Source organism: Myotis davidii, unplaced genomic scaffold (genome assembly GCF_000327345.1).
Source record: "Myotis davidii unplaced genomic scaffold, ASM32734v1 scaffold896, whole genome shotgun sequence".
In the NCBI taxonomy this organism is placed as follows: domain Eukaryota; kingdom Metazoa; phylum Chordata; class Mammalia; order Chiroptera; family Vespertilionidae; genus Myotis; species Myotis davidii.
The window spans coordinates 1-14,241 of NW_006287365.1; the positions used below are offsets into that span (position 1 = coordinate 1).

The window sequence follows — 14,241 nt, forward strand, 5'->3', positions numbered from 1 at the left end:
AATAAATAAACTCAGAAGCAAACAAGATGTTCTTCAGTAGGTGGGTAAATAAACTGTGGTATATCCACACAATGAAATATTATTCAATGCTAAAAAAGAAATGATCTAACAAACTATGGAGAGATAGGAAGGAAAGGTAAATGCATATTGCTAAGTGAAAGAAGGTAATCGGAAGACTACATATTGTATGATTCCAACTATAAGACATTTTGGAAAAGGCAAAAGTATGGAGACAATAAAAATTTCAGTGGTTTCCAGGGGTCAAGGGAAGGGAGGGATAAATAGGTGGAACACAGAAGAATTTTAGAGTAGTGAAAATACTCTATACAATACTATAATGGTGGAATACATAATTATACATTTGTCCAAATTAATAAAATGTGTAACACCAAGAGTGAACTCTAATGTGAAGTACAGACTCTGGGTGATAATGATGTGTCAATGTAGAGTCATCAATTGTATTTTGTGGGGGATGTCAATAACGTAAGAGTGTGTGGGTGTGTGAAAGTAGGAAATATATATCTTCTATTTTCCTCTCAATTTGGCTGTAAACCTAAAACTCTTCTAAAAAATGACCTGGTTTTTTTTTTTTAAAGTACTTCTGAAAACAATTTTATAAAGGATAAATTCACTCCCCTTCCTGTAGGAATAGTCAGTTAAAAGCCTCCTCCGTTGCTCCAGTAGACATATGATAAATAACTTCGATATAACTCCGCCTTGGATCATTTTATTGGAAAGTTACTTCAATGCCGAGGTGACTGAAATGGTTAGAATGACTTGCAGATTTGGGAGTAAGTATTTAATCACATACAGGCTAAAAACACAGTGTAAAGCAGACAGTCAAATGTTAGCTCCTACTGGCAAGTTTCCTTCATGAGGACGACAAAAGGGAAATCAAGTTGAACAGATAACATACATAGTTCTAAAGCCTGACACTAATCCAGATCATTAGAAAAGTAAGTGAAAAAGTGGAATGTAATCTTTTACAACAGAGATAGAATCTGGGAGAAGGAAAAGGTGAGGTCACAGCATGAAGTCAGAAAGCCAACCCAGGACAAGTTAGTTCCTGCCAGAACCTCTTTCCAGACAGACACATGGATGGCTCCTCATGTCTTTTAGGTCTCTACTCAATGTCAGCCCACCAACAAGGCTCTTTACCACCCAGTGTAAAATAATAAATATTGTCCTGACTCAATTCACCTCTGGCAACTTCCAAACTCTTTATTGATGTTCTAAACAGTATATATATATTTTAGAGGTCCAGTGCATGAAATTCATGCATGGGGGCGGGGGGTTCCCTCAGTCCAGCCTGCCCCCTTCCCAATCGGGACGTAACAGGGATCAGGCCTAAACCAGCAGTCGAACATCCCTCTCAAATCTGGGACCACTGGCTCCTAACTACTCACCTGCCTGCCTGCCTGATCACCCCTAACTGCCTCTGCCTGCCTGCCTGATTGTCCCTAACTGCTCCCCTGCAGGCCTAATTGCCCCCAAATGCTCTCCCTGCCCGCCTGATCGCCCCTAACTGCTCTCCCCTGCCAGCCTGATCACCTCTAACTGCTCTCCCCTGCCGGCTTAACCTTGCCCATAACTGCCCTCACCTGCCAGCCTGGTTGCTCCCAATTGCCCTCCCCTGCCAGCCTGATTGCCCCTAACCCCTCAGCAGCTGTGGATCAGGCCCAGCCTTTCTCTCCAGGCCTATCTCTGGGCCTGATCCGCAGCCTCCACTGCTGCTGCAGATCAGGACCTGTCTCTCTCCCTCTTTGGGCCTCAACAGCAGCCGTGGAGGCTGCTGATCAGGCACTGATTCCTTCTCCGGGCCTCTCTCTGGTCCTGATCCGCAGCAGTCGCCGCGCCTGCCTTGCCCACCCACGCCCTGCCACCCCGCCTGCCCACCTGCCTCCAGCCTTGCTGTGATAGGAGCCTGTGGGCTGTGGGGGAGGGACTAAGAGGTGCTCCAGGGACTTCCTGGTGACCAGTTGTCCGTCTGGTAATTTAGGTCATGGCGGTCCTAGGCTATTATTAGTATAGATGGCTGAAACTGGTTTGCCTCAGTGAATAGAGCGTCGGCCTGCGGACTGAAAGGTCCCGGGTTTGATTCCAGTCAAGGACATGTACCTAGGTTACGGGCACATCCTCAGTAGGAGATGTGCAGGAGGCAGCTGATCGATGTTTCTGACTCTCTATCTCTCTCCTTTCCTCTCTGTAAAAAATCAGTAAAAAATATATATATAATAAATAAATAAATAAATAAAATATTAGTATAGATGTATTTCATTAATTTCAGAGAGGAAGGGAGAGGGAGAGATAGAAACATCAATGATGAGAGAGAATCATTGATTGGCTGACTCCTGTACGCTCCCCACTGGGAATGGAGCCCGCAACCTGGGCAGGTGCCCTTGACTGGAATTGAACCCGGGATCCTTTAGTTTACAGGTCGACGCTCTATCTATTGAGCCAAACCATAAGACACACTAAGTCAACTGTTGTTTAACTGTCTTCACCATGACAACACAGCATCAAAGAGGCATGCATTTTATACCTTATACACTGAACACACATTAACTTTTACACTGAACACATTTCCTAGAGCACATAACTACTGCACAGAATCATGCCTAGAGTATAGTAAGTACTCAGAAAATGAATGTTGAATCAATAATGAAACCCACCAAAAAGTTTCACTTTTGGTCAAATTAAAAGACACAAGGGTGCATACACCAAGCATGATGCTAATGAGAAAATCAAAGGTGGCAAAATTCCTTGAAGTGAAAAGAAAGCAAGAGAACCTATCCCTACTTCCTTCTGAAGCTTTTAGACTATCTCTTTGAAATCAGAGTTTGGGAAAACTTTGGTTTGTCAGCGCACGTCATAGCAAGCTATCGAACTCCTGAGGAGACACTTTGCACTTTAGCCTTTTATATATACAGATGTGACTTGGCTCAGCCTGTGTGGCTCAGTAGTTGAGTGTCAACCTATGCACCAGGAGGTCATGGTTTGATTCCCTGTCAGGGCACATGCCCAGTGTGGGATGTGCATAAAGCACTGATCAATGATTCTCTCACCAGGGGGTGGTGCAGAATGAAGGAAGGGCCCTGCTGGCCATGCCTAGGGACCCTACCGGTGCACAAATTTCGTGCACCAGGCCTCTAGTATTTTAAATGAACACACTAAAGGTATAATTTATTAGAAATTTAAGATTCCTACTGCATACTCAATTAGTCAAATAAGTGTTTTTCAAACATTTTTTTAAAAAAATGACCTATTTTAAGAAATGCCAGAATCTCATGACCCAGAGAAATATGCAGGAAATGTATTTATAAAACCCACTTGCTAACCAATGCCTATTTTTTTTAAAGCTCTTCCCATGGTTTTTAGATCACTCATGCAACTGGCCAGTGTTTTTGCTGCAAAGTATTCTGTTCTTCCTAACAAACTGATATTTCTCCCTTATTTTATTGCATTAAAAAGTTTTGGTACAAAAGTCGGGTCCACAAAAGTCTGTAAGCAACTGTTTTAAGATCCGCAGTGCCCTGAATGCCTGAGGACACAAGCCAATCCTGGGAGCTGATACCGAGTACATAGGGCACCTGTCCTCACCCACTGAGACCAGGTTCCAGAAGTTCTCCAGCATCACGTCTTGGTACAGCTTCCTCTGGCCAGTGTCCAGCAGCCCCAGCTCCGCCTCGGTGAAGACCACAGCCACGTCCTTGAAGGTCAGTTCCTCCTACAACACCAAACACATGTAATCTCAATCTTCTAATCAGTGGCCTCTTGAAAAGTGACAGCACTGAGAAGGTAGAGAAGATGGGCAGGAAATGGTTTCAGATTTTGAGCAACTTAAGTCAATGTGTAGACATTCCAGCCCTTTTCCTCCACCTCCAAACACTGATTCTCCTCAGCCTCAGCAGAAGTACGGCAGTGACCACAGTCCTCATATTTTTATTTTGTGCCCTCATTGGGTCTATTTACAAGTAACCTCCAAGAACCCTAAACATGCCCTGACCGGTTTGGCTCAGTGGATAAATCGTCAGCCTACGGGCTGAAGGGTCCTGGGATGGATTCCGGTCAAGGGCCCCAGTAGGGGGTGTGCAGGAGGCAGCTAATCAATGATTCTCTCTCATCATTGATGTTTCTTTTTTTTAAAATATATTTTATTGATATTTTACTGAGAGGAAGGGAGAGAGATAGAGAGCCAGAAACATCGATGAGAGAGAAACCTCGATCAGCTGCCTCCTGCACATCTCCCACTGTAAGAACTCTAATGAACAGAATAAACTGGCGAATAAAATAGAATCAGAGGCATGGAAATGGAACAGACTGACAATTCTCAGAGGGAATGGGGGTAGGGGGGTTGGGAAGAGATTAAACAAAGATCTTGTATGCATATATGCATTACCTATGGACACAGACAATAGAGTGGGGAGGGCCTGGGGCGGGGCGGGAACTGGGTGGAGGGGGACAATGGGGGGAAAAAGAGGGACATCTGTAGTAATCTCAACAATAAAGATTTAAAAATAAATAGATAACAAGAAAAAAGAAAAAAAGAAGTAGCTTTCAGCTATCGTGGGAATGTGGGGTAGGTAAAAATAAAAAATTAAAAAGTATATCAATTCAAGGGGAATGCAACATAACCCTAAAAAAGAAACATTATATAACACTAGAGGGAAGAAAATCACAATTTAAAATTAAATCTATATCATGAATAGAAACACAGCTATGAATGCACATGAGAAAGAGTATACTAGAAAATGAAAACAGCTGATCTGTTAGCAGGGAAACAGTAAAGTGGGAGAAGTGTTCATTTCTGGTAATTTTTCTGCTCTACAAAATAAATAATAAACAAAACTGAAAACAAATGCAAAGTAAACTCAACACCCTGGAGCACAACAAGTCCTCAAATACCCGTTCTTCTGCTTGAGTTGTCCCAAGAGAACCGTGACACGTCGGTAATGAGGTGGAATTTTATTTTTAAATTTATTTCTTTTAATCCTCACCTGAGGATATTTTCCCATTGATTTTTAGAGAGTGGAACAGAGAGGGAAAGACAGAGAGAAATATTGATATGAGAGAAAAACATCGATTGGTTGCCTCCTGCATGCGCCCCGACCGGGGAGGAGCCTGCAACCCAGGTACATGCTCTTGACTGGAATCAAACCCGGGACCCTTGGGTCCGCAGGCCGATGCTCTATCCACTGGGCCAAACTGGCTAGGGCATGAGGTGGAATTTTATAAGAGAGAAAGGCATGTCCTACTCACCTTAAATGTGGTCATTTTTCCTCCTACTTCTGGAGGTATAGAGTCCTGAGGAATACAGATCCCAGGAAGGCAGAACTGTGCCTGGCAGTGCCTGCAAAAAAACCATGAAAGGGTCGCCTGCATGCTGCTCACCTACATGGATGATTGTTATGAATTAGCATGTGAATATTTATAGCAGCCTTACTCATAATAACCTAAAACTGGGAACAACTGAAACAGCAACTATATGTGAATAAAATTGTGGCATATTTGTACAACGGAACATTATTCCCCAATTAAAAGAAATGAAGTACTGAGTACGGTAGAACGTGGATAAACCTTGTAAACATTACGGATAGAGAAAGAAACCTCAGTCACAAAAGACTGCATATTGTATGATCCCATTCATAGGCGATGTCCAGAGTAAGCAGATCTATGGAGACAAAGTAAGTTAGTGGTTGCTTAGGTATCTGGGAAGAGAATGAAGGTTAGTTACAACTGGGCAGGAAGAATCGAATCAGGGAAACAAAAATGTGCTCCACTAAGCAAAGTTGCACCCAAAATGGGTGAATTCTATGATATGCATAATATACCACAAGTTGGTAAAAATAAGTGTTTGTTAATCTACGTGTCACTTAAATTAGTAAAACTAATTTATGGATTCTGAGTCCATACTGATATAATACTTATATTTGAATAAATGAATAAATAAGTGGGGAGAAGGAGAAACTTGTCTTTACAATAGAATGTCCACTAATAAATGTATTTCCCCCATACGCTATATTATTGTTGAGAAAAAAACAAACACGCCAGTAACTTTACAATGGACAAATCTGATAGATATCACCTTAGCTTAGTGTACAAGTTGCGTTCACCAACACAGGGACAAACCAGCATCCTTTGGCTCCACCTCACCACTTCTGTGGAATCCCTGCTGCAATGCAAGATCTGAACCTAAACATGGACTATACCAAATAAACCCCAAATGAAGGGCTGTCTCCTATATAACTTGACTCTATTCTCTTAAAAAGCATCAAGAAAAAAAAAAGACAAAGGCTGTGGAATTGTTCCCATTAAAGAACATTAAAAGAAGTATTATAAAAATGTTGTAAGATGTTTATAAACAAATGTACAACTTAAGGCAATGCATAAAACTGGAATTTGAAACTTGGGGGAAAACCAATTACATACACTGCCAGTCTGTGTTGCCTTTCCATGAGTCCAAAAATATTACATTATGAGAATTTTAAATGAAAACCAGAACAATATAAATACAGGATTATAGAACAGTATGTTAGCTAAGGTTTCTTAGCAATAGCTAACAGGCAACACTATTAACCACCATTAGTAATAACTTAGGAAGTTATATGGAAGTTCATTAGTTCATTCTTTCTTGGCAGTGTTTGGAAATTATCATTGTAAAAACACATGAGGGGGAAAACATTAAGAAAGGTATAAAATTTTGTAAAATATTTATAATATACAAATATACACAAAAACACTAAAAAATGCATTAGACACTTAAATACTTGCTATATTTATATCCTGAATGAATGGGTAATTTAAAATATTTTTTCCTCTCTCATATTTCTGTAATCTTTGAATGGTGCATATTGTAATTTCTGAATGTTTTATAAGAACAAGAAACAAAATAGTTGACAATGTTTTAAAAACTCACAGAAAAGTCCAAGCCCATTGCCCTTGTTTTTAAGGTCTCTCAACATCAAGTACTAACTAACTACCTGGTCCGATTCCAGCTAGTTCCTATGGCTCAGGAGAATATATCCAAGAGATTATAGCTCTGAACGTGGACTTCCTAAATTCCAACCCCAGCTCAGCCTCTTATTAGGTGGGTGACTATGGGGGGAAACTTAGGCTCCTTGGGACTGATCTCATTTTTATAGACTAGGAAAAGGGCAGTACTTTTCACAGAGCCACGATGTGGCATCATGTATTTATTCTTATAAAACCCTTATCACACCAAAGTTGGCAGTTAAGGATTCATTATCATCAATACCCATGCCCGAGTTCACATCCTACACTTTTTCCGTTTTATGTGAACATCATTGTAAAATGGAAACCTCAAGTCCCACTCACGTGGAGCTTTGCTGTCAGCAGCCAAGCAGTCACCCCCTCTCGCTCGGTGCGGTCCTTTTTGAGAAGTCAGGCCGGGGGAAGAAGAATACTATGAATGCCACGATCGTGCCGAAGTCCTGGAGGAAGTCAAAGCCTCTTCTCCCTCCGCGCAATCTGGAAGCAACCTTTACATTCCTTTAAAAAAAAAAAAAAAAAGAGGTCTGCAGGGGTCCGTCCGGTATTCCAACAGCGTCACTCAGCGATGAGAGAAGAGGCTGGGGATCTGACCCTAAACCGGAGGAAATTAAAACTAAGGAGAGATCACCATTCACAACGTGCCAAGAACTAAATTAACACTTCTATTTCTACCCCTTCCTTCAATTCCCAAAACAATTCTGTTAGAAAGGTCCCGTTATCCTTCCTCACTTTAAAGAACAGTCCCGGGCGGTCCGGGGAGATGGAGGCCCGATGCCAGGAGGCAGCCCGCGCACGGATGGGGGGCGGGGTGGGGGGCAGCCCGGGAACTCACACCAGGAGACAAAGGCGACTCCAGCCCGTCCCACTCCCGACGCTAGAAGCGCCCCAGACGCAGAGCTCGGAGGCGCCGCCGACCCCGCACTTCCATACCGCACCCTCCGCAGAGGCTTCTTTTCCCCTAAATCGACCGCTGAGTCACGGCGGGTCTTACGCACAGATCCAGAAAGTTCGCAACCACCCCACGGAAAATACAGTAAAAACCTTACACTCCCAGAACCGAAGTGCCTGCGACCTCACGAGACTTCGGGACTAAATTTCCCAGAATTCACCAGACCCGCCTTCCTGAGCGGACGTGCACGCGACGGCACAGGACGCCTGGACTACACTTCCCAGAATTCCGAAGGAAAACGTTTACGTACAGGCTCACGCTGTAGGAAAAAGTGTTGACTACAGGAAACTCCTTGACTACACTTCCCAAAATGCCAGAGCGGAGAGACTCCCAGAATCCCAACTTCCTGGTTAGTTACGTGGACTCTTTCACTGAGAATCTGTGGACGTTCCCTAAATCTTCCAGAAAAAATATCACATAGTCACAGGACTTCCTGAAGTCGCAATGAGTCCACTTATGACAGGAATAGTGTAGAGACACAATCTTCAAGAAATCAAGGGAGTTTGGGAGCGCAGCCACTCGGTTGAAAGGAGCGACTTCCTGTGCGCGAGACCCAGCAGCCGGCGTCTGAGGAGGCTCGTGACCCAGCGCCCCTGTTGCCATGACAACCCTGAGCTTTGCGGACCTGCACTGGGGCAGCGAGGACGAGGTGCCACTAGGCTCGGAGCAGAGAACCACCAAAGACGGCTGGGTTTATGATGTCGGTCACACTGAGAAGACTCAATGGGAACATCCGAAAAACGGAAAAAGAAAACAAATAGCAGATTTGTCTTATAGATGGGAACAAGAAACCCATGAGGAAGGACACCGTATTTGGTCAACCATATACTAGTAAATAAAATAACTGTTTGGACCCAAGACTGGCACTTACTATGGATGATAATCCTACAAAGCCAATCACCAGACAGAATACGATGGTAGCACCCAGGGGGGATTTCACCGACAAAGTGGTTGTAGTTCCTGGAGCTAATTCAGGAATAGGGTGTGAAATCGCCACATCTTTTGCCCTTCAAGGTGCTCACGTGATCTTGGCCTGTAGGACTAGGACAGGAGCCAGTGAAGCCATGTCTTGAATTTTGGGAGAACGGCATAAAGCCGCAGTACCCGCGGTCACCCTGGACCTACCTGCTTGGTAGTGTGCACAGGTGTTCAAGGCCAACCATGTGCTTCTGCATGTGCTTGTGTGCAACGCAGTGGCTCTTGCTCTGCCCTGGAGCCTCACAACAGATGGCGTGGAGACCAGCTTCCAGGCGAATCGCCGGGGGCACTTCAGGATGTCCAGCTCCTTCAGGATGTCTTGTGCGGCTCAGCCCCAGCCTGGCAGTGTGGCCTCCTCAGAGTCCCATAGATTTCCAGATATTGTTTCCTTGGGACAACTAGACTTCAGCCACCTCTCCCCACCTACAAATGACTGCTGGACCGCGCTGGCTTACAACTGGTCCAAACTGCCACATTCTATTCTCCAATGAGCTCAGTCACTGTCTCTCCCTGCGTGGGGTCACATGGAAGGCAGTACATCCAGGAAACAGGATGTACTCCTCCCTTCGCAGCTGGTGGGTTCACACGGTGCTGTTTACCTCGGCCAGGCCTTTCACCAAGTCCATACAAGGAGCTGCCACCACCCTCTGTGGTGCTGCTGTTCCTGAATTCAGGGTCTGGGAGGCATGTATTTCGACAACTGTTGCCGCTGCCTGCCCTCCAGAAGCTCGGAGTGAAAAGACAGTACTGGGCCCTGGGGGCACTCAGTGAGACAACTGATCCAAAAAAGACTCAGCAGCCAGTCCAGCTAAGTGGGAGCTCTGGCAAGGAAGGGCACACCCACCCACCCTGTGCATGCAGGGGCATCACTGCCAACACTGGACCCTTCCAACTTACCCAGGGGCCTTTCCATGTCCCTCCAGCACAGACCTGCCAGAGCAAAGGGAATAAGGAGTAGTGATAGCAGATGGGAAAATGTTAAAGACCAATGGGAACCAGGAAATTCCAGCAGGAAAGGCAGTATCTCTCTTCTGGGGCTGGCTTAGGCTTTAGTCATTTTGCTTTATTGGTGGTGACCTGTTTGAAAGTGAATACTCAAGTTGGTATGTGGGTTCCTTGTTTCATTGGAGGACAAGCAATTCTCTGTTTAGAATAGTCTGGTGCCCCCTGTGTCACTCAGCCACCACCACAGCCACAGCCCACCATGGCCACACCTCAGCCAGGAGCTTTCTCCTGTTCAGGTAAGAAAAAGCCAGTGTTTATCCTTCTTTGCTGCACTGATCCAGAAGATAATTGTTTCATTCATCCAGACCAGGTCTAAGTGGGCTTGGCAGCTACTGGAGAGAGAACTCTGAACCTTGTTCCAGCCAGCCACCATGGAGTGACACTGAGACATGGGTGCAATAGACAGAGCTACTGGGTCACAAAAGTATTGGTCTTTTTTTAAAAATATATTTTATTGATTTTTTACAGAGAGGAAGGGAGAAGGATAGAGAGTCAGAAACATCAATGAGATAAACATCGATCCGCTGCCTCCTGCACGCCCCCTACTGGGGATGTGCCCGCAACCAAGGTACATGCCCTTAACCAGAATCGAACCCAGGACCCTTCAGTCCGCAAGAGGACGTTCTATCCACTGAGCCAAATCGGTTAGGGCAAAAGTACTGGTCTTTGACTCCCTTGCCTAACGATGCCAAAAATTCCTTAGAGATTATAACAAACTTTGCCAAGGATTTCCTCAATTCCTTGACAGCCAGGAAAAGGAGGATTGTGTCCCTAAGAATTTACAGTGTAAATTTCAGGAATAAAAAGTCACTCCCCTTATTCTTCATTCAGGCATGTGCCCTGACCAGGAATCAAACCATGACCTCCTGGATCATAGGTCAATGCTTAACCACTGAGCAATGCCAGCCGGGCAATAAAAATATATTAAAAAAAAAAAGTACTGAATGGCCGATGTGGTTCAGTTGGTTGGGTGTTGTCTCATGCACCAAAAAGTTGCTGGTTCGATTCCCGGTCAGGGCACATGCCAGGGTTGTGGGCTTGATACCTAGAGGGTCTGCAGGAGGCCACTGATAGATGTACTGTTCACACATTGATCTTTCTCTCTCTCTCTCCCTCTTTAAAAAAAATCAATTAAAAAAAGTACAGAATTGCATCTCACTATTATGCTATGTTCCCTACCCATGCACATCTTTTCTTCAAAGAATTATTTTTAACCTCCCCAACATGTGTATCCCTACTTTACATCTATCTCCAGTACTTGCCTGCTCCCTGGCTTATGCCTAAAGATGTGTCACATGCATTAACTTATTTGTGTATTCAAATAACCAAAATAATTTTTTGAATGCTGATGGAGTCCTATTCTTAAATTTGATCTTATATGATAACATAGAACAATCTTAATAGGAATCCATACTGTAAAGAATTCATATTAATCATTTTTCAAATTCCATTATACATAATTTACCAGTTTGATCAAATTGATGTTCACTGAGAAATTAAAACACATAATGGGACTAAAAAAATGGAAATACTACCAAATAGTCGTGCCAGAGAAGATCATTACTACCAGTATCACTTCCACAATTTCTATACACACATACACAGATTTATGAACTTAATTCTATTATGAAGGCCACAGTCTGAGTTCACAAAACCCATAGTATGTTCTTCTTCTGTTATTACATGTCCTTGCCATCACTTTAACGACTCCAAGTTATTTTGGAAATATATAACTTAAACAAATTTCTACTGATGAACACAAATCCATTCTAAAAATTGTGTGGCATTACTGATGTGGTATTAAAAAATTATTTGAATCTCATAATCTTAAATTCTTAAACTATGACTTCTAAATTACACATTGTTATATCTGTTTTCCAAAGATGTGTGTTTACCAAACCAGAAAAGCATGTAAATGGCATTCCAGTGCCAGTAATGAATACATTTGATGAAATTACCAAATCCTAACAAGTTTTTCTGGTATTTCTTTCATGGGGATAAGGGAAGAATATAGGAAGTTGAGAAACTAAATGTCTTTCAAATTTGGCATAGCCCCAACCAGTCCACAGGCTGACGCTCTATCCACTGAGCCAAACCAGTCAGGGCTAAATCTGACCCTTTTAATGGGTTACTTTGAACCCGTGCCTTAACACTGTTGAAAATGTCAATTGTGATGTGTGCAGTAGCCAGTTATTGCAAAGTTAAAACTGTTTGCACTGTGAGAAAAACCAAAAGATGAATTTATATTATATATCCTAACGGAACATCAGGCAGAAACCCAAATAATAAGAACCCAACCTCAGAACAGAGCCAGAGGGTAGGCCAGGAGCCAACTGCCAGGATACTATCAAAATAATGCTGTGGCGTGCAGGACCCAGTGTACTTCTGTATTTCAACTCATGTTTGTTTCCCTGAATTATTTTTTGCAGGTTTCCTCTTCCAGATACAATTTAAAAATATTATATATATTTTCTTCCTTTGACTGATTTAACAAACGAGTACTGAATACATATACTAAGTGCTAATCACGCTCCCTGCCCTCATGCCCTCACCGCAACACTTGTGTAGTCTCGGAATCACTGGGATATGTTGCGCCATGGCCGAGACATTCACTTTAATGAAACAAAGGTTTTCCTTCCTCTGAGAATGGATGAAATTTATCACCGACATGGCTTCTGCAATGAAGTCTAAAGTATGACCTTGACTTGAAGCGCTTACTGCATACCTCGCACTTGTAAGGCTTCTCCTTTGTGTGAACTTTCTGATGAGACTGTAGATGTGAAAACTGAGTGAAAAGTTTACCACACGCATCACATTTGAACGGCTTCTCTCCAGTGTGGACTCTCTGATGAAGCTTAAGGTGTGAGGCCCTACTTAAGTGCTTGCCGCACACCCAGCATGTGTATGGCTTCTCTCCTGTGTGGATGCTCCGATGCACCTCCAGATCCAAGCTGGTCATGTAGCCCTTCCCACACTCCTCACACTTGAATGGCTTTTCTCTTGTGTGGACCTTTAGGTGAGCTTGTAGGTAGGCTTTCCGACCAAAGCTCTTCCCACAGTCCTCACACGTGAACGGCTTTTCCCCGCTGTGGACTTGCTGATGGGCCAGGAGAAGGGAGGCCCACCTGTAGCTCTTCCCACACTCCGCACAGTTATAGGGTTTCTCTTCGTTGTGGAACCTCTGATGCCGATAGAGTTCCGTCTTAGAGTAGAAGCTCTTTCCACACTTGTCACATTTGTACGATTTCTGTCCCGTGTGGATGTTCTTGTGGATGTAAAGATGTGAGCACCAACTGAAGCACTTCCCGCACTCTTCACATTTGTACGGTTTCTCTCCCGTGTGGATCACACAGTGACTATTCAGTGCTGACCGACGACGGAATTTCTTCCCACATATATCACATTTGAATGGTTTCTCCCCAGTGTGGACTCTCTGATGGTTGTAAAGATGGTAAGCACGAAGGAAGGTCCTCCCACATTCCTCACACTTATGAGGTTTCTCTCCTGAGTGTAATTTGCAATGGTCACTAAGTGTTGCCCTACGACTGAATCCTTTCCCACACTGCTCACATTTAAATGGTTTGTCTACAGTGTGGACTCGCTGATGGGTTTGCAGACGTGAGCTCTGACTGAATTCCTTACCACACTTATCACATTTGTAGCATTTCTCTCCCAAGTGAACTCTCTGATGAATACGGAGCCCTGAGCTAAAGAAGAAGCTTTTCCCACACTCACCACATGTATGAGACTTCTCTCCTGAGTGTATCTGTTGATGAAGATCAAAGTTGAAGATATCATAAAAGAATCTGTTACATTCATTTCCCCAGTATGGTTTCTGGCCTGTGTGAGTTATAGATAGTCCTGCCCCAACCTGGCTGATTGAATCATCGTGTTTAGGGAACTGAGAACTCTTGATCATGGAGTCTTGACTCCTGATTAGGTCACTTGCAATTTGTTGCCATATTTGCCAACAGGAAAGTTCTTCATGTGGTTCTAGTTCTGTAAGAGTCTCCATCTCATAATGAATCTTGCCTCCTATAAGAAGAGAGAATTTAAAGATGTGGATAAATGAAGACTTTGTTCAGTGTCTTTAAGAATTCACATTTAGGCCTAACTGGTTTGGCTCAGTGGATAGAGCGTCGGCCTGCGGACTGAAGGGTCCCGGTTCGATTCCGGTCAAGGGCATGTACCTTGGTTGTGGGCACCTCCCCAGTGGGGAGTGTGCAAGAAGCAGCTGAATCAATGTTTCTCTCTCATCAATGTTTCTAACTCTCTATTCTTCTCCTCCCTTCCTCTCT

General features: G+C 43.7%; 1 protein-coding gene, 1 long non-coding RNA gene and 1 pseudogene across 3 annotated transcripts in view; 1 reads left to right on the top strand and 2 right to left on the bottom strand.

Moving 5' to 3' along the window:
• Nucleotides 1-5,260: 5,260 nt before the first annotated feature.
• LOC102768896 lies at nucleotides 5,261-8,142 on the bottom strand. The gene is made up of 3 exons (XR_001513078.1): nucleotides 8,058-8,142; nucleotides 7,336-7,509; nucleotides 5,261-5,350 (listed from the first exon to the last, which is right to left on the bottom strand). It is a non-coding gene; the product is annotated as an uncharacterized LOC102768896 (long non-coding RNA).
• Nucleotides 8,143-8,429: 287 nt separating this feature from the next.
• LOC102769189 lies at nucleotides 8,430-10,353 on the top strand (annotated as a pseudogene).
• Nucleotides 10,354-11,277: 924 nt separating this feature from the next.
• The window catches only part of LOC102769488 (zinc finger protein 234-like), a 27,451-nt gene continuing 24,487 nt past the window's right edge, over nucleotides 11,278-14,241 (bottom strand). For both annotated transcript variants that reach the window (XM_015560898.1, XM_015560897.1), the window contains one exon: nucleotides 11,278-13,978. In XM_015560898.1, the coding sequence (XP_015416384.1) occupies nucleotides 12,558-13,958 (1,401 nt within the window). In that variant the 5' untranslated portion in view covers nucleotides 13,959-13,978 and the 3' untranslated portion in view covers nucleotides 11,278-12,557. The remainder of the gene's footprint in view (nucleotides 13,979-14,241) is intronic.